Source organism: Mus caroli, unplaced genomic scaffold, assembly GCF_978045245.1.
Source record: "Mus caroli unplaced genomic scaffold, Mus_caroli_1 scaffold_8, whole genome shotgun sequence".
Lineage (NCBI taxonomy): Eukaryota > Metazoa > Chordata > Mammalia > Rodentia > Muridae > Mus > Mus caroli.
The window spans coordinates 5,477,970-5,497,652 of record NW_028227263.1 but is presented as its reverse complement, the minus strand read 5'-3'; the positions used below and the strand labels follow the sequence as shown (position 1 = coordinate 5,497,652).

General features: G+C 48.8%; 2 protein-coding genes across 3 annotated transcripts; one reads left to right on the top strand and one right to left on the bottom strand.

Annotated features, from left to right (window-relative positions):
• The first annotated feature begins 1,127 nt into the window (after positions 1-1,127).
• Mtg1 (mitochondrial ribosome associated GTPase 1) lies at positions 1,128-13,882 on the top strand. 2 transcript variants are annotated; one of them, XM_085841176.1, is made up of 11 exons: positions 1,128-1,317; positions 1,858-1,924; positions 3,745-3,847; positions 7,230-7,310; positions 7,830-7,886; positions 8,120-8,210; positions 9,515-9,576; positions 9,967-10,063; positions 10,406-10,487; positions 13,015-13,127; positions 13,422-13,882. In XM_085841176.1, exons 1-11 carry the CDS (start codon positions 1,209-1,211, stop codon positions 13,538-13,540), a joined length of 981 nt encoding a protein of 326 aa, XP_085697302.1. In that variant the 5' UTR covers positions 1,128-1,208; the 3' UTR covers positions 13,541-13,882. The 2 variants fall into 2 exon arrangements, with proteins under 2 accessions (XP_085697302.1, XP_085697303.1); XM_085841177.1 differs by lacking the exon at positions 1,128-1,317 and adding an exon at positions 1,349-1,596.
• A 44-nt stretch (positions 13,883-13,926) lies between these two features.
• On the bottom strand, positions 13,927-18,197 carry Sprn (shadow of prion protein). Its single transcript, XM_021165998.3, has 2 exons — positions 17,961-18,197; positions 13,927-17,064 (listed from the first exon to the last, which is right to left on the bottom strand). The coding sequence occupies exon 2, from the start codon at positions 17,047-17,049 to the stop codon at positions 16,606-16,608; it is 444 nt and encodes a 147-aa protein (XP_021021657.1). The 5' UTR covers positions 17,050-17,064; positions 17,961-18,197; the 3' UTR covers positions 13,927-16,605.
• Between the last annotated feature and the right edge of the window lie 1,486 nt (positions 18,198-19,683).

Genomic DNA, 19,683 nt, shown 5'->3' with positions numbered 1-19,683 from the left:
TACAACTATGAAGCCCACTTCACTCTCATTGTATTAATGGGAATGTAGTCGGTACTTATAACAGTTATGTTTAAATGTCACACTTGAAAATGGAGGCATTACAGGTGTGTGTGTGTGTGTGTGTGTGTGTGTGTGTGTGTAAAACACTTGAAAGTTCTGAGGCAGGTCCGGGAACTGATAGGGGACAACTCAATTTCCTTACATTGATTTATATGAGTATACGAGGGAGAAAGATGACTTTACTTTTTAGACTGCCTCGTGAAGCTCAGGCTGACCTTGAGTTCCTGACCCTCTTGCCTCAAATCTCTCATATGCTAGGATTACTGGTGTGTGCTGTCACACCTGCCTGAGTTTTGGTAGCGTAGGCTACAAAGTGAGATATTGTCTCAAAAGGAAGAAAAATGTGCTTAGATTTTAAGTTTAAATTTCTAGGCCAATTTCCCACCATGGAGAAGCCACATCTTCACTGCCAGCGGCCCAAATTCTTCTGGCTTCCCTATGAAACCCTAGAATCTTGGGCATGCTAGGCCAGGACAGCTCCATGCTATATATCCTCAAACCTGAAAGATTTGGAATATAGTGAAAAATCTCCAGATTGGGAATGGAGAGATGGCTTGGAGGTTAAGAATGATTGCTGCTATTGCACAGGACTGACGTTCAGTTCTCAGCACCCAGTCAAGCAACTCAAAAGCCCCTGTAATTCCAGGTCCAGAGGATCCACTGGCTTCTGGGTGTATCCGCTAACACATGGCATACACAGACACTTCAGATAAAAATATAAATAAATTGAGTCTTTTTGTTGTTGTTTTTCTCTGTCTTACCATGTAGCACTGGCTCTGGAATCCACCAGGCTGGTCTCAAACACACTGCGAGCCACTTGCTGGCCTCTGCCTCTGGTGCTGGGGCTAAAAAGTGTGCGCAACCACAACATAAGAGCAAATATGTATTATATATATATATATCAATAACGTCTTTCCAAAAGAAGAAAAAGGAAACTATCTTTAAATCCCTGAAAAGAACCTCGCATAAGCTCAGGGATCCTGAGAATGGAGCACTACCCGGCCAACCCCGTGCCCCTGCTTGTCGCTGAGTGCTGGAGTCAGGCGCATGCGCAGTCGCGCACGGAACCCAGGCGCGCCGGAACCCTGTGAGCAGATCCAGGCCCTGGCGGAGGCGGTCCGACTGCGAACTCTTCCGACACCAGGGACATGAGGCTGTGGCCGCAGGCATGGGGTGCCGTCCAGGGCGCTTGGCGCGAGTGCTTCCCTCTGCAAGGTCACGATGTAGCACGCTGGTTCCCCGGCCACATGGCCAAGGGTGAGGCCAGCGTGGGTTGCAGGCGGCACGGGCGCCGGTCCTGGCGGTCCCTTGGTTCGCCTTCCTGGCATCGGGTTGGAGAGCTGTTTTGTGCTTGATACTTTTGAGACGCACTGAGTGGTCCCTTGAAGTCACATGCAAGCTGATGTCTGAGTTTATAGGTCACAACTTGGCCCCAGGCAGCCGTAGACGTAGTGCGGCCCTAGGCTGCTGGTTGCTGTGGTCTTGACTGCCGCAGCCATGCGAGGTTATAGTTTGTGGCAGAAAGGCGCTGGGAGTGTGAGTGGACAGGTGGCAGTTGCGGTGCGGAGCCTCAGTGTTCTGTGCGGTGAGGGTATTAAGTCCGCACAGTATCAGGAACTTCCTGATCAAGACCATCTTGTGTGAAATGTTCCTCCCAGAACCATCCGGGGCACCGTGGAGGCTCAGAATGCTGCCTCCTTTATCCCTGTGTGCACTGATGGTTCTCAGATGTATTCCCCTAGGAGAACTTAAATTTGCCCCCTTTGGCTGTTTCCTTAGTGCCCCTCTATTTTCTAGGACTAAAGAAGATGCAGAGCAGTCTGAAGTCGGTGGATTGTGTTATCGAGGTTCATGACGCCCGGATATCCTTTTACACTGTAGAGGGGAGCACCTCTGCTTGACTGTAAAGGCAGCAGCAGGATGCTTTCCTGGTTCCTCTCCATCTCCTTCAGACAGTTTAGTCTGTTCTGCCTCTGGTCCATCATTATGTCTACAGCTGCGACAGCTTCTTTTGTAATTACTGGGACATAAAACAGTGTTTTTCAATTCTCATTACACATTAGAGTTCCCTGGAGGCTTTTACATCAATAGCTAGGGCCCTTTTAGATCAGAATCTCCCGCGTGGGGTCTAGGCTGGTGTTTTTATTTTTAGGCTCCCATCTGATAATCTTTTTTTTTTTTTTTTTCCCCCGAGACAGGGTTTCTCTGTATAGCCCTGTCTGTCCTGGAACTCACTCTGTAGACCAGGCTGACCTCGAACTCAGAAATCCGCCTGCCTCTGCCTCCCAAATGCTGGGATTAAAGGCGTGCGCCACTACGCCCTGCTCATCTGATATCTTATTTGTCTCAGCCTCTTGTTTACTTTGATATTTTTAGGGGTAAATTACGAAACCCGAGATGAAATGATCCTACTAACCTGTCCTTTCCTCTTGTCCTTAATTGAATAATTGGCAAGTTACAATTATGTCTACTGGCATGTGCTTCTCAGACTGTTTTGTTGCATTTAAGCTGTGTTTGGTTTCTGTTGGCATGTTAGTTCTTCATCCTGCTTACTTAGCCTTAGAAGAGCGTGGGGCTGCCAGACCACCAGGCCCCTGGAACAGCAGCTGGTGGTGGGTGTGGGGACCTGCTGCCACTGGTGGGAGTCTCTGGAAATAGTCATGGAGAATAGGAACTATTTCAGCCTTCAGAGAACTTCAGGAACTTTAGCAATAATACATCTGGTGTATTTGTTTTAGGCTATACATGTCTACTCATCTAATATCACCTGCTGCCAGATGTGACCACCACCACCACCACCACCACCAACAACAACCACCATTGACATAGGGTCCAACACTGTAGTCTTGACTGGCCTGAAGCTCACTATGTAGACCAGGATGACCTGGAACTCACATAGATCTGTGTGCAAGGAGTAAAGTTGTGTCCACCATTCCTCCCAATATTTGATTATTTAAAAAGTAAAACATTGTTATTTTTCAGCATGTATGATGAGAGAACTGTCCTCCTTCAGTCTCTGGAACACTTAACTGAATCTAGGATGTGGCAGAAGGTCTGTGCTAGGTAGCTGTAGCATTTTAGGAGAGGAGCCTGGAGACTTGGGCTTGGGAATGGATTGGTCAGCTGTGAAAGAGGGACTATCTAGATGGAGGTAGCAGCTTAACTGGGTGCCAGATGGGACAGGCAGAGGCCTTAGGACCCTTGTACTAGATCCTACTTGGAGGGCTGAAGGGGCAGAAGCCCCATTCTGCCTATGTCACACGGTGCAGTCCCACATCAGTCTGGGATAGCTGAGGATAGCTGTGGGCAGCAGCATCTCCAGTGAGGATGGGTGGTGCTTGAGGTTATCTGGGTAGGAATTCACAGGAGTCACTTGTTTCTTAAATGTTCGGGCCATTTCACTTTCAATTTAAATTCCTTGGGATCCAAACAGTGGCTTCTCTTTGAACTTTGGTTTTATTCTTTCCACCATCTGCTTGGGAAGTTAGGTGACAGTCTCTTCCCTGAATCACACCCTTCACAAACTGCAACATGAGGAGGGTTGGCCTCCCAAGTCTGGGGGCAGGAAGATGGGTTGCATGGTTGCACTTGCTCTGAGATGGGCTTCTTCTTTCTTTGTAGCTCCTGGTGGACTAACCACTGGTAAAGCTCTGTAGGGATTATGCCTTAACACCATCAGCACATCCCATTTTCAGGTCGAAACCCTCTGTTCCAAGAGCTGCTTGGTCTGAAGCCGCATCTGCTTGTGCTCAACAAAATGGACTTGGCAGATCTTACAGAGCAGCAGGTGAGCTCCTTCTCACAGATGCCAGCAGCAGAATGACAGAGCCACAGACACAGAGGAGTTCTGTTATGCCCCTGGGTAGGCTGCAACTTAAAACAACTTCTGGCTTTGATGGAGACGTCTGGCCTGGCTTTTTAGCAACAGCTGATTCCCTCAGTATGAAAGTATCACCCAAATGCCCAAGATGGGCACACCTCCTGTGGGAAGTGGGTTGGTGTGCTGTGGGAACTCTGGGGACTACTACAGCCACTTTGTAGCCTCAGCCTTTCTGATGGATGCTCTGCCCACCATGTCCCATGTAGGCACATGTGACCACTGAAGCAAAGGGGGCTGATTACCTTTTACTTAGCTCTAACTAATTGGGAGATTCACAAGGCTAATGTATGTAGCCCTGGTCACCGATGGTGTAGCCCGGAGTTCATTTGTGGTAGCTGCAGTGTCCCTAGTTGACTATGTACCCAGCCTGATCTGAGGTTTTCTGCTACTAGTTGCTTTCTGCACACTTGTGTTCCAGAAACTGGAAGGGCTGGGTATGGGACTGGGATGTGAAAAGCCCAAAGTAACCCAACAGTGTCTAGCACAGTGGTTCTCAACTTCCCAATGCTGTGACCCTTTAATACAGTTTTGTTGATATTTCATAACTGTAATTTTGCTACTGTTATGAGTTGTGAATATCTGTGTTTTGTGACCATCTTAGGCAGCACCTGGGAAAGGGTCGTTCGAACCTCAAAGGGGTCGAGATTCACAGGTTGAGAACCAATGCTCTAAATTCAGGCAGAATTGGGTCACAGGGCAGTGTATTTTCTACACGGCCTGCAAGTAAAAAGTGACAGCAGGAAATGGTATTTGAAGTCTTGACTTTACTTTTTATCACTGTGCTGTCAAATTCTTTGGAAAGGGGGATGACAGGGCCTTGAATTCAAGCCAGATTTTAGAAAGTTGTTAGCTTGTTAGAGACACAGAAATTTTTCCTTTACTGGAGAGCTGCAGCTCTTAGGAAAAGGTCAGGAAGCTCTCCAGGGCGGTTGCCAGGGCAACACCTTCCTCCAGGCTTAGATCGACAGCTCCGCTTGTCTGTCGCCCGAGCATCTCGGTGTTGCATCGTCTGTTTGTTTGTTTGCTTTTATCGTTAAGTGCCTTCCCCTGGTTTTTATTAGTTGAGATTCGAGCTGGTCAGGGATTGCTTCATTGTGTCAAAGCACGACTTTACAGACTGGTGTACACTGCCCTCTACTGGGCAGGCAAAGAAGGTGAGAGGAGTACCAGGCTTTTGAAGGCCCTTAGACTCCACCCCCACGGTCTGTACTAGAGGGACGTTTGAGTACATTTTCTCGGAGAACGGAGATCAGTCTCTGTCATGGCTAGTACCGATTCTATTTCCCTCCGAGATTGATTTATTTATTTATTTATTTATTTATTTATTTATTTATTTAGTGTATGAGTGTTTTCCATGTTTATATGTATGTATGTAGGTGCAATATACATGTGTGCCGGGTGCTCGCAGGGGCCAGAAGAGGGTGTTGGATCCCCTGGAACTGGAATTGTGATTTGTATGAGTGCTGGGAACCAAACTTGCAAGAACATGAAAGTGCTCTTAACCTTTCAGCCCCCGACCCTCCCCCACCAGACAAGTATCTTAATTGTATTATATGTGACAAATAACACAAAATATATAAAACTGACAGCATTAATGAATTACTATTTGCTTATTTAAGCATTTAATATGCTTTGTGGTTAGTAATGACCAAACACAATCATGACTTTCAACGCATATTGATAGATGTGAATATAAACTATGTATACTGATTATACTGAATATGCCAGCTCTAATGTTCTCTTGGCACTACTTATTTTCTATAACCAGATTGAGCTCAATACCATCTCAGTCTACAGTAAAGTCCCATGCTGGATGTCATGGTACATGCTTTTTTTTTTTTTTTTTTTTTGCTAAAACGTGGGCAGAGGCAGGCAGATCTCTATGAGATCCAGGACAGCTTGGTCTACATAGTGAATTCCAGGCCAGCCAAGGCTACATAGTGAAAGCCTGTTTCAGTTTCCCCTCCTCTTCCCAAGGGAGTCTTATATGATAGAGCACATGAAAGTGATGGATTCCTCAGAGAAGCCAGCACCTGTGAGCTTGGTGCTGAAGAGGCTGAAGTGACCTGGTTCAGTCCACTTTATCCCCAGAAGCACTGAGGTCCCCATGAGCAGGCCATGCCCCCTGGTGTTCACCCTGGCAGATCCTGAGGCACACATACAGCACAGCTAGGTCTGCCCTAGGGCTCTTCCCTCCTGCTCTGCTCTCTCCTCAGAGCCCTTTCCTCAGCCCTTTCCTTTTGCTTGCTGGCATCCACTTCTTGTTGCTGGGCTCCTAGAGTTTGAGCTCATGCAGAGCAGATGCAGAGCACCTGCAGTGCCCTTTCAAGCTTAGAGCCTTACTTAACTTTTTATCTGTTTTTGAGACAGGGTCTCACTCTGTAAGACTTGCTGGCCTGGAACATGTGTCGGGACAGGGGTGACGTCAACTCATAGAGATCCACCTGTGTCTGCCTTCTGAGTGCTGGGATTAAAGGCAGGTGCCACCTGGCCAATCAGATTACTTTTTAAAAAACATGCTTTTTTTTTTTTTACATTTAGTATTCATTTACTTGTGCGTGCGTGTGTGTGCGCGTGCGTGTGTGTGTGTGTGTGTGTGTGTGTGTGTGTGTGTGTGCCATGAGGTCAGAGGACAACTTGGAGGTGTCAGTTCTTTCCTTCTACTCTCTAGGCCTGGGCATTGAACTCAGGTTGTCAGGCTTAGCATCAAGCGCCTTTACCAGCCATCTCACTGGCCCCAAGCTCAGAACCTCGAGTTTTATATACCACACCATATGTGTATGTGTGTGTAAATAATATATATATGTATATATATATATATATATACACATGTGTATATATATATGTGTATATGTTTGAATGTTTACTTGCTGTTGCTTGTTAATCTTTGTTTTTATTTTTTTGTAAATGGGTTTTTTGCCTGCTTCTGTGTTTATGCACCACACTTATGCAGTGCCTGTGGAGGCCAGAAGAAGGCATTGAATGCCCTGGGACTGGAGTTATAGATTATTGTTAGCTGCCAGGAGGGTACTGGGAATCAAACTGGCCCTCTGGAAGAGTAGCCGGTGCTTTTAACTGCTGAGCCATCTCTCCTGCCCTGATCTCCTGACACCCCCCCCAACTCTCTCTCACACACACACATTTTAATTTTTAATTTATTTTAGACAGGGTCTTTCTGTGTAGTACTGGGATTAAAGGCATATACCACCACATCTGACTGTCATACCATTCATATTTAATTTAGTATTTAAATTTAATTTAGTATTTAAAATAGAAATGTATCTTTCAGAAAATTGTCCAGCGCTTAGAAGAAAAAGGCCTGAACAACGTTCTTTTCACGAACTGTGTGAAAGATGAAAACGTCAAGCAGGTAAGCCTCTGTGCATGTTAGTTGCTAAACAGTCGGGATGAGATCCTGGAATTGGCTTCAGCTGCCCAGGGATGCAGGATCTGCGGGGCAGGATGCTGCCTGTTTCCTCTGTGTGTGCTCACAGTCTGAGTGAGTGTTGAGGGAATCTGCTGGGGTTCTAAGTAATGAGAGCCTCTTGCAGAACCCGGTAGCTTATTTTCCCATTTGCTTTGATGGATCCCCATGAGTTGATGTGTGGAATGTCTGGTAGGTAGTTATAGTTGCTGTAGAAGAGCCCTCCTGAGGTAGCCACACTCCTGTGTTGTGTGTGTGTGTTGGGTTGGGAGTGGGTGGATGGATTCCAATTAGCTGACTGTTGGACAGTTGGATACCCATGATCGGGATGAGTAATGAGGTGTGTGTGAGGTCTCTACCCTCCTAAGCGAGGGGTCAGTATAAGGACAGGCTCTCTGACCCTGTTATTTTTTAAGTGGGTTGATGAGGGATGTATGACCAAAAGATGTGGCCTGTTTGTTGCAGATTGTCCCAAAAGTCATGGAACTGATCAGGTGCAGCTACCGCTACCATCGAGCCGAGGTTGGTTGGGTGCAGAGCTGGGGGTGGGTATGTGGAGTTACCCAGTCCCTTCCTACCTGCCGTTCTGAGCCTTCTTTAATACAGAAGACTGGGCTGTGTCCCAGCCAGGACCCAGCCTTTGTTTTTACTGTTCTTTAGTGGGAAATGCTGGTCTTCGTGTTGATGTCCCTTTCCCCTGGGCTGTGGTTTTATAACCTGGGTTGGATAAAGTTGAAACTCCTCTGCTTCCACAGAACCCAGAATACTGCATCATGGTGGTCGGCGTCCCCAATGTAGGCAAATCCTCCCTCATCAACTCCCTGAGGCGGCAGCACCTCAGGACAGGTAGGCAATCTCTGCTGTGCTGACTTCCACTCCTAGAGAGCACTGTGGAAGAGTGAGGTCAGCCCTATGTTGCTTTGTGGCGTTCCTTCCATATCTCATGGCCTGCTCTGTTTGCTAAAAGGACAGTTTATGGTCTGATGGTGAACAGCCCTTGGCTACACAGTGTGCACTTATGTGCTTTCACATGCTCTTGGTAGTGTATGTATTTTAGACTTTGGGATACATTTATATTGCCTTCATTTTTTTTGTACTAATAGTATAGTCTTTATTAAATTTTTTCTTTTTTCTTTCTTTTTTTTTTTTTTTTTTTTTTTTTAACAAAGCCAGATATGGTAGCACATGCCTTTAACCCAGCTCTTGGGAGGCAGAGACAGAGAGGCAGAGAGGCAGAGACCCTGTCTGCAAAATACAATACAAGGCTACAACAACAAAGCCCATTTATAGTGTAAAGGCCAAGAGCTCTAAATCATGTTGTAGCACTTTAGAAAGGAGCTGTTGGGGAATTAATTGCAGAGCTGTCATGGTCATTTAATTTTTAAGCGTCATTTCCTTTAAGTGCTCGTCTTCTCTGTTTAGAGGCATTAAGTGTGTTTATAGGGTTGTGTCAGCATCCCTACTATCCCCATTTTAAACCACCTGAGACCGGAGCTCTAAGCACAGCATCCTGTTCTCTGCCCCAGTACCTGGCAGCCCTGTTCTATCTCAGTCCAACTGTGTCAATAGAGTGCGGGGCTGGCTTGTCTCAGTAGAATGTTCTGGGTTTGGTTATGTTGGGATTTTATCAGCAGTTCCTTCCTCCTTAGGTCCAAGTTATTCTGCTGTCTACTCTGTCCTTATCCCTCTGGTCATCTATGATGGACACTTTTATCCTTTTATTTCTGTGGTGGTTTGACAGTGAATAGTTAGCTTCCTAGGGGTACACAGGCTAGGTCCACGCCAGGCAACCACAGTGTTGGATCAAGGATGGTGCTGGCCTGCCTGTGTGGGTAGTGCTGTAGAGTAGGGGAGTCCAGGAGAGGCTTTGAGGTGGAGGAGTAGCTCTGGTATGACCTTGGCATTAGGGTGGGAAGTGAGCTGCACTGGGAAGTGAGCTCTGGGCATTTGCCAGTCCTTGGCCACTGTGCCTAGCTCTTGAAAACCCTTGCCATGTGTTCTTTGAGACTGAGGAAGGAACAAATTATAATTTGACAAACTTACGAGGTCTGGGTTTCCAATCTGCTCGTGGGATATGTTAGTGAAATACCTTTCATTCCTTGTTCCATTGCTGTATGCACAGATTTGATGGACATTTTGTGTCTTTTCAGGAAAAGCTGCCAGAGTGGGAGGTGAGCCAGGAATCACAAGAGCTGTGACATCCAGAATCCAGGTGGGGTCCCTGGTAGCTGAGGCCAGAGTTCTGTCCAGAGCTTTTCAGGCTCTGCTGAGTCTGGCTCCAGTGAGCACAGCGTTGGCTGTGCTCTGACTGCCATCCTTTCCCTCCCTTCATGTTCCCACCAGTGCTGCTGCCCCTGTGGAAATCCATCAGAAAGGCAGCCTTCTTCCCAGAGCCACACTTATGCATTCCCTTTTATTCTCATGGACCTTGGACTTGTAGTTCTTCAAATTAAGCAGAAATTATACCCTATGGGGATTCTATACCTCAGTGCAAAAGCCAACCTATGTGGTGGGTTTATCCGGAAGCCTGCCTCAGAGTCTCAGGCAATGATTTGGCTGTTGGGCACAGGCTGCCTGACTTGACCCACCTTCTGCTGCACAGGTATGTGAGCGTCCACTGATGTTCTTGCTGGATACTCCTGGGGTGCTGGCTCCTCGGATTGAAAGTGTGGAGACAGGCCTGAAGCTGGCCCTGTGTGGTAAGCCTCTGCCCCACTGCTGACCTTGACTTTCCCCTCGGTAGAAGGACTTGTTACTCCCTCTACCCTTCCTGATACCAGATGCTTTGCACAGTTTTGAAAGGGCGACTAGCTCCCAGCACGCATTTGCTGGCTGCCATTCTGCCCTGCAGTAGGGATAGACAGAGAGGCCGTGCTGAACAACCAAGCCACATGCCGTAGAGGAAGAGGCAACACTGTGAGCTGACCTGCTGCGAGCCTCCTTGGCTTGAGGCCTTCTGCCTTCAACTGGGAGGCATTCAGGCTTGGTGGGGCATAGATGCCTACTGTACCATGGGCTTCCATTAGCTGCGTGTCTTGCAGGAACTGTGTTGGACCACCTTGTTGGGGAAGAGACCATGGCCGATTATCTCCTTTACACCCTCAACAGGCATGGGCTCTTTGGGTGAGTGGCAGTGTCTATGGGGGGGGGGGCTGTAGCTCCCTGCTTGCTCATGCTGTCTAGGTATGGTTTTAGAAATATGTCATTAAGGTATTATATAATTTATATATTATTACAAGTGTGTGATTTGATAAGTTTTGATATGTGACCACATCATATTGTCACCCAAGGCAGCAGACATTCTGCTGGGTGTGGTGGTCCATGTCCCAGATCCTAGTACGTGTGATACTGAGAGAGGGGGATCATAAGCCTGAGACTGGCTGGGCTGCAAATGTAGCACAGCCCTTGTTCACTTTGTCGCTTCCCTAAGCCCCTGTGGGTGAGTGGAGAAGATGAGAATTCTGTCAGTGACGTTGTACAGGATACCTCCCCACCCCCAACTTCCCCTCCTGGGCAGCACCGGTGTCCCGAGCCTCCCAGGCTCTGCATTCCTTTTGATGGCTCAGCTAGTTGTCTATCACCCAGACATCTATCTGCACTTGGTTTATCTGTTCACCCTGGCGGACGTGGGGTGTGTGTAGTCTTTGGCTGCTATAAACCAAGCTTCTGGAGACGTTCGTGTGGGTTTCTCCTTGTCTTGGGTAGAATGCAGGAGAAGGTCGGAGCCACTGGGTAATGGTGAGCTTTAGCTTCCTACAGGATGCTGAGCTGTTCTCCAGAGCATTGACCCGTGCCATGCACTGCTTAGCAGAGAACAGGGCTCCACACTCTCCCGCATCCTCTTTACACTTGTGGCTCATCTTTTATACTTTTGGGTTTAATTATTTTATTTAATGTTTATGAAGTTTGCTTGCCTGCCTGCATGTTTTTACAGCATATGCATGCAGCGCCTGTAGAGGAGGGCATCACATGTCCTAGACCTGGCATTATAGACCGTTGTGAGCAGTCATGGGGATGCTGAGAGTCTTACCCAGGCAAGAGCCTCCAAGCCATGTCTCAGCCCTGGCCAGTCTTAACTTTAGCCTCACAGTCTGCAGGGTTTGGTGCATATTCCTACTAGTGTGATGCTGGGCATCTTTTCCTGTATCCATGGGGCCATCAATGTATCTTCTCTGGGAAAATGTCTGTTAAATATTTTTCTCATTTAAAAATTTTAAGGCTGGGCGGTGGTGGCGCACGCCTTTAATCCCAGCACTCGGGAGGCAGAGGCAGGCGGATTTCTGAGTTCGAGGCCAGTCTGCTCTACAAAGTGAGTTCCAGGACAGCCAGGGCTATACAGAGAAACCCTGTCTCAAAAAAAAAAAAAAAAAAACCCAAAAATTTTTATTTTGGGGCTGGAGTGATGACTCAGCAGTTAAGAGCATGGACTGCTCTTCCAGAGGTTCTGAGTTCAATTCCCAGTAACCACATGGTGGCTCACAAGTATCTGTAATGGGATCTGATGCCCGCTTCTAGCGTGTCTGCAGAGAGTGACACTGTATTCAGATACATTAAATAAATACATCTTTTTTAAAAAGTGAAATAAAAATTTTATTTTATGTGTATGGGTATTTTACCTGCTGTCCATGGAGGCCAGAAAAGGGTGTCCAGTCCCCTGAAACTGGTATTATAGCCATCATGTGGGCACTGGGAATTGAACCCAATTTCTCTGGAAGCACAGTAAGTACTCTTAACCATTGAGCCATCTCTCCAGACCACCATCCCTTTTTGTTTTTGTTTTTTGAGACAGGGTCTCTCCACATGGCCCAGGCTGTTCACAAAGATCTGTCTGCCTCTGCCTCCTGCATTTGAGATTAAAGGCATGCACCACCATATTCGGCCTCCTCTCTGTCTCTCTGTCTCTGTCTCTGTCTCTTGATGCTGGGGATTGAACCTGGGACAGAAGATAGTAAGTATATGTTCCATTGCTGAGCTGCCTCTCAACCCATTTTCTTATCTTTAAGTTGCACCGTGAGGGATAAGGTCTATACAAAGTTTTTCAGGAGTCTAGGCCTTGCCTTTTCTTCTGTTAACACTATATTCTTAGGTTTGGAAGTCTGACTTAGTAAGAATATACTTCATAATGGCGCTGCTTCATACCTAGAACGATGCCTAGCCTGAGGCCATAGAGGTTTGTTTTCTTCCTGGAGAGTGGCAGCTTAGGCGTCACGTTTAGGTGTATGACCGCCTCTGCCATGTATGAACACATGCATAGTGTATGGCGCAACTATGAAGTTCTTAGTTTTGCACATGGATGACTGGCTATCCAGAAAATTTTGTTGAAGACTTTTCCTCACTAAATTGTCCTTCTGCCTTTGTTGGGAATCTATTTTGTCTGTCAGTCTGTCTGTGGACACTTCTGTCCTGTACTGTCTTGGTAGGGATTGGTCACTTTTGACTGGATGTCAGGCATTTGAATTTTACACTGATAGGTGATTAAGTCCTTATGTTTCTGTAAGAATCTGTGAGCCTTGTTCTAGAGCATTAAATTGCCTGGAAGCAATCTGGTCCTCCCAGGAACCCAGGCTCTGGCTCATCTGAGGTGTGGGTGAGTGTGACTCCTTCTCAGGCTCGGAGCCTCACAAGTCTGACCTGAGCTGTGGGCTTCCAGGTATGTGCAGCACTACGCCCTGGCCAACGCCTGTGACCAAATAGAGTGGGTGCTGAAGAATGTGGCTATCAAGCTGAGGAAGACGCGGAAAGTGAAGGTTCTCACAGGCACAGGTGAGTGAGGCTGCACGGTATGGCATGAGGCCCTTACTCTGTCTTCTGTTGGGGACAGGAGTGAGACACAGAAGGAAACTTGTGGACAGGACACTATGGAAATTTCTAGGGTGGAAGGACCTTGTAGTTTAGGCTTCGGAGGGTGATCCTAGCTCTGGACAGTGCTGGGTGAGTATGATGCTTGTGGTCTTTCTGAACATGTCCTGGTCCCTAGATTTCAGGTGGTGGCCCTAGTGGTCTCTCAGAGCCGGGCTGTCTTAGGGGCCCCTTTCTCATCAGATCCTCTGTCCTCAGGTAATGTCAATGTTATCCAGCCTGATTATGCCATGGCAGCCCGAGACTTCCTCCGGACCTTCCGCAGTGGGCTGTTGGGCCAGGTGATGCTGGACCGTGACATTATACCTGCTTGCTGATGACACTAACCCCTGGACTGGCTGGCTGGAGTATGGTCTCCTGCATAGTCCATGTGACTGCAGCTGGAGTGTGGAATGCTTAGGACTGTTCCTCCAGTTCAGAAGCTGTCTGTGCTGGTACCTGAGACTCAGGCCCCAGCTCCAAAGGGCGCTATGTTCTCTTGTCTATCAGAGCCTGGTCAGTCCTGGTTACTACCATGAGACCCCAGGAGTGCTGTGTATGTGGCTTGGTCAGGAGGTTTTCTCCATCTCAAGTAAGAGATGAATGCTATCTCAGAGGAGTCTAAGTTATAATCTGTAATTTAAAATAAAATGGGTTAAAAGGCCCACTTTAAAAAAAAATCTCTCTCTGGCTTCTCTTATTTTACTTTATTTATTTTTGGTCATTTTCAGACAAAGTTTCATCATGTGGCTTGCGTTGGTCATAAACACATTCCTTCTGCCTGAGCCTCTTGAGTGCTGGAATTATACAGGTGTGTGCCATGACAACCGATTAAAAGACTTATTTTCTGATGGTGTTTTCATTGTGCACTTAGTATGGTGAGCCCATAAGTTAAATCTCCTTCTATCAATGAATGCTGAGGATTGCTAGATTAGGGAGCTGGGGTTCCTAAGTCAGATTCTCAAGTGTCTCAAAGTCCTGCAATGAGGGAAAAGCCTGTTACCAGCAGAGGGCTTTATTTTACAATGAACTCTTCACTAATAAAGTGCACAGACACGGACAGGAGGTTTGCAGCAATGAAGTTCAGGAATGTCATCTCCCCTTGTACTTCAGGGCCTGTACCTCAGGAGGCCTTCTGCTGTAGCTCAACTTTGTACAGGCCAGAGGACCACTTTGTACAGGAGGTTTGCAGCAGTGAAGTCCAGGAATGTCATCTCCCCTTGCACTTCAGGGCCTGTACCTCAGGAGGCCTGCTGTAGCTCAACTTTGTACAGGCCAAGAGGATCACTGGAAGGGGCTCACAGTCTAGCCATTGAAACCATGGTGGCTGCAGGGGCAGTGCAGAGGGCATGTACCAGCATGGTTGACCTCCAAATACCTGTAGGCACCTAGAAGATGTTGCTGCCAGCAGCTTGCTGTTTAAAAAGAAAAGGCAAGGGGTTGGTCGATACAGATAGGAAGTGCTGTTGGGCCAGGGGGCTATCCCTGCTCAGGAGTTCTAGTCTCTTCTGTTCAGTATTGACCTGAGCTTTCCATAGTTGCTTAAACCAGTGCTTGAATGCTCAGCAGGCTCTCTGCTTCTTGTGGATGGCTGATAGCAGGGGTAGCCTTCCACTGTTGCCTCTTGCTGTGGCTGCAGTATAAGTCTCTTCTGAGATTCTCCCTCAGCATCTATAGTTCCTGCTAGTGGAGAAGGTATTTAAAGATGTGTGGCTGTGCCAGATGCTAAACACGCTGGAGAAGTCAGATTGGTGAATGTAAAATAATCATTGAAAGGTGATGTGTTCATAATGCCACAATACCCAGAACTAACACATGGTACTCTGTGGTACACAAAGGTCTGGTCCACATAGTTCATCCTCATGGGTGTTGGACAAATTGAAGGGGCTCTGGTGGTTCTCCCTATACCAGACTTGATGCATCAGCACCTGCCTTTGAGGACCCTAGTGAGCTTGGCCCTTAGCTTGCTGGTCTTGGTGGTTTTGAGCTTGGTCTATTAGGGACATAGGAACATCTGGGCTGACTGTGCCTATGAGCACCGGCAGTGAGAATAGAAGTTGCATCCTGCAACCTGTTGGTCAAGAAAATGCTTGGCTAGGGCCCTGCCAATAGCTTTGAAACCTCTACACTAGCCAGAGGTGTGCTGAGCTAGCATATAGCGACTGAGTCCCAAGACCCAACACTCCATGTGGCATAAGATGTGCTCGTGGGCCCCTGGGACAGCGAGAAGCCAGTCTGCTTAAAGGCCGATTCTTGTGAGGGTTATAGCGAACCTCTCTGAGGCCACTCAGCACACCAGCTCTGTCCTCAGGATGTCTGTGGATGGTCAGAGAGCTAGTAGCATTCACCCACGCGCACAACCTGCTGAGGCTGGTTCTTCTGTGCCTGCTAGCTTTGTTCTGGCACAGTGGGCCTGGAGAACTGCTGCCCCTTCCACTGTTCAGTTTGCCAGCTGTCAGTCGTGCCATGCTCTGTCTCACCTCTCCACCCCGCCCCCGTCCAACCGTTTCCAAGGGAGGGGTCTCCCAACATGAAATGCTGCTATCTACTGGAACTGTGGGAATCTTGCAGTTTGGGTTATATACAAAGAAGCCCCCAGCAGGATTGGTATTATATCCAAGTGACCCTCACTCATGACCCTTAAGTTCAAACAGAATGGAATGTTTTTGAAAGTGTATTCAAAACCCCTACCCTCAGTGGATTTTAGGACCAAGTGGCTTCAAGTGGAAAACCCTTCGGACACAAGGTCTCTTAGGCAGTCTGCTGGGAAGAAACATGCTACTTGGCTTTGGTAGCTTTGGTTGTAGGAGGACCACAGTGGGCGTCCTGGCATGGTTATTTTCCTGCTCTGGATGTTTTCTGAGCTATGACATCATTGGGACCTGCTCTGGGCAGGTGGTTAGCACCTGACATTTCTCACACTGCAGTCCAAGTGAATGCTCTCTTCATCAAATATAAGTCCAGAGGGAAGTGGGTTACTCCCTCTGCTTCCATGGGAGGCTCAAGGTCTTTGGGGGCTTTAGTGGCAGAATCAGACGGACCCACCCAAGGATGGCCTCTTCTTGGTGGTCAGCATTGTTCATGTCCTCGTGTCAGGGTGGGCAAGCAGACAGGCATGCCTGCTTGGGCAGCTCTGGAGAGTCAAGGGCAGCCTGCCTCTCTGGTAGTAGAGCTGTTAGTTCCTGCCAGAGTGGAAGACTGGGAAACTGGGATGGGCAAGAGAGTAAACTACATCCACAAATTGCAAGAGGCTTTGTGGGCCCAGAATGGCCAGACTCTTCTCTGGGCTGGGGAATCATAGTTAGCAAAATGAAGTTACCCCCTGGGCAGGAGGCCATTAGGGTGGGCCCTAGGGGCCTTAAGACAGACTAGGAGCTAGACCTGGGATGGAGCTTAGCCTGGTCTAAGGCCGAAGCAGTTCTAGGGCACCAAGGGTGCCGCCCAGAAGCAGACAAATACGTGGGCTGTGCACGGACCCTGAGCCGGAAGTCCAGGCCCAGTAGCTGTAGACTCCTCGGTCGGTCCCGTTGCCTCCCATTGCCCCATTCTCATCGTCCTCCAGGCCTAGCTCTCCAGGCCCCGAGGTCCTCCTCCAGCCAGAGCCGGTGGCAAGGCCCGCAGCCACACCCGCTGCAGCCCCTGCTGCTGCCCCTGCAGCCGCCACGCGCAGAGAGGAGCCGTAGCGGGGCGCCGGCCTTACGCGTACTCTTGATGTCCCGCGTGCACCTCCGCGCGCCCCCCGGGCACTGCCTCGAGCGCCTCCGCGGCCGCCCTTGGCCGAACAGCTGTCACAGAGGAAGGCGGCGGCCAGCAGCAGAGCCCAGCACGTGGCAGCAGTCCAGTTCATCCTATTGGGCAGAATCTGCGAGAAGAGGGTGGAAGGGGCTTCAGCTTCTGTGCAGGGGTGGAGCGTGGTTTAGGACCAGGGCAAGAGGGTATCAGGGCCTGGGAATAGGCTCATCTGGACCTGGGGACACCTACTTCAGCCTCTGGTTTTGTGATAATCCGATAGAGGGCTCCCAGCATCTTGGAGGACAGTGGGCTCAGGGTTGGGAAGGGGTTCTTTAAACTCCAGCACCAGGACTTTGTTTTTGGGTTCCTGCTGTATAACCAGGTGGAGATGGGGTGGTGGGGAAAGGGTTTAGCCACAGGGCGGCCGTTTTACTATTGTGGTAGGGTGGAGATGGGTCCCAGAATGGGGTTTGCAGAGCTCCAGCAGTGGGGCTCAGGCCTTGGGGTGGGGGTGGGGGGCACAAATTCCCCGCTCTGCACACGAGTCTCTGGAAGGGGATGGATTAGTGGATTAGGATTCTAGTTTGGAATGGAGAGCCTTCAATACACCCAGATTATGGTTAGAATGGACAGCCTTGTGACTTTTGCTCTGGCATCTGGATCTCCTGATGCCTTAAGAGATAGAGTCTTTCAGCCAGTGGCTGCGGCTGAACGCACTGGGTGAGGGTGAGGGTGGGGGGGGGGGTCAGAATCCAGATCAGCGATTCCTTGCAACGCAAACAACTAGCAATGGGTGAACCGCCCAGCAGGCCCAGACCCTAGGTAATTACGTCCTCTTCCCCGCTCCAGCTCCACCCTTTTTGGGTTTGCCCAGGCCAGTAGCCTGGACAGGTAAACCGATCAGGATGGGTTCTGGCTGGCTGTGGACCAACCATCTCGGTGGCGGCGGCTCCATCCTCCTCAGGTCCTCTCTCCCCTCCCCCCTCCCTCCCAGCATCACTGGGTTCATCCACCTCCCCTACTTACTGGTCACAAGCCTAGGTCGGATGAGCGATTTAGGGGCCGTGACCGGCCAAGCGGAAAGGTGCGGCAGCGAGGACCCTTTTCCTTAGGCAGAGCTCACGACTGGATTTTGCTGAAGCCTCCGCCTGAAGATTAGGGGCGGGCAGCCGCGGAGGCTCAGCCCCGGGAGACGTGAAGGGAGGAGATACTGAAAGCTCAGAAAAGCACAGCCACAGCCCTTCTCGTTGCCCGGCCCCCAACCTCGCTGCATTGCATACAGCATCCTCTCATCCCATCCCCCCACATCTTCCCACCCCCGCCACAGCCCTGCCCAATCTCTCTTTCCCCTATGTCCACTAGTCCCAGCCCCCAGGATAGACAGTGTGTTTTTGTTCCAGTAGGTCCAGCGTTTTTGTTCATGGCCTCTTCCTCTCCGTTCTCCCTACCTGCCCACCGCATCAATTCTTACGGTTCTTATGAATTATCTACCTCCTCTCCCATTCTTCTGATGGAACCACAGCTCCACTTACTCCTCTTGGCCAGCCATAAGGACCACTGGACTGACTTTCTAGGCACGTAGTGTAGGGCTTCCAACATCCTGCCAGATGGCTCTCCTGGAAGTTTGATGTACAGCCATGAGGATCCCAATAGCACTAGACCTTTGTTGATCTGACCTTCCTGAACCTTTTGAAAATAGGCCCCTGGAGACCCAGCCCCCCTTTATTTCCAAGCTGACTGGTTGCAGTGCCTCCATGCTTTTGTAGGGTAAGTTAACCTCAGCTCCAGACAGCCACAACGTTTTTCATCTGTGCCAGACTTGCTTTCCAAGGCCCAAGATTACAGTTGGAGTGGTCGGGGAGCTTCCCTGTCCTGGCTGAGGCTTGGTATGGAGCCTCATGGGTTGGGGCAAGACCTGGAGAGGAAGGGGGTGGTTACTGTATGGAGCTCTTCTCATTGAAGCCACTGTGCTTTTGAGCTTTCTTTTATTGTGAAGTTGAAAGCACCTTCCTCCCCAGCCAAAGGCTGGTGGATGCCCCCATTTAGTTTAGGCAGGGAGAGCTCCCAGGTGCTCCTTCACTTCCCTGCTTCATGTTAAAATGTGAAGGGCAAACATGGTGTCTTAGACATTCAAGGCCCACTGCAAAACACAAACATAAGGCAAAGGTATAAAAACCTAACCCAAGAGGTTTGAGAACCCAGAGGGAAACTTAAAATAGTAACAAGGTAGAAAAACCTAACCCAAGAGATTTGAGAATCCAGAGGGAAACTTACAACAGTAACACACACACGCACACGCACACACTCACACACACATATACACATTCACACATACACTCTCACACACACTCACACACACACACTCACACATATACTCATACACACACACATACACACTCACATACACACACTCATACACACACACACACACACACACACACACACACTCAGAATGAACAGAGCAGAGCAGACACTATGTTTATAACTAAAAAGAATACAAACAACTAGAAAGGTGTTTTCTGATCAAAACATTTTTGTTCCTGGAAAAAGGAAGAGATGCATTGAGTTACAAAGCCAAGGCCATATCCTGCAAGAGCCAAAGACTGTGAAGGGAAAGGAGATCAATCCAGGCGTTCTAACACCCGAGGGCTGTTCCAAAGAGAGCAGAGGATCAAACACAGTAGAAAACACAAAGGCAGGGTCATTTTCCACTGGGCCAGGCTGCAAGGAGCCCATGGAGGCAAGAATA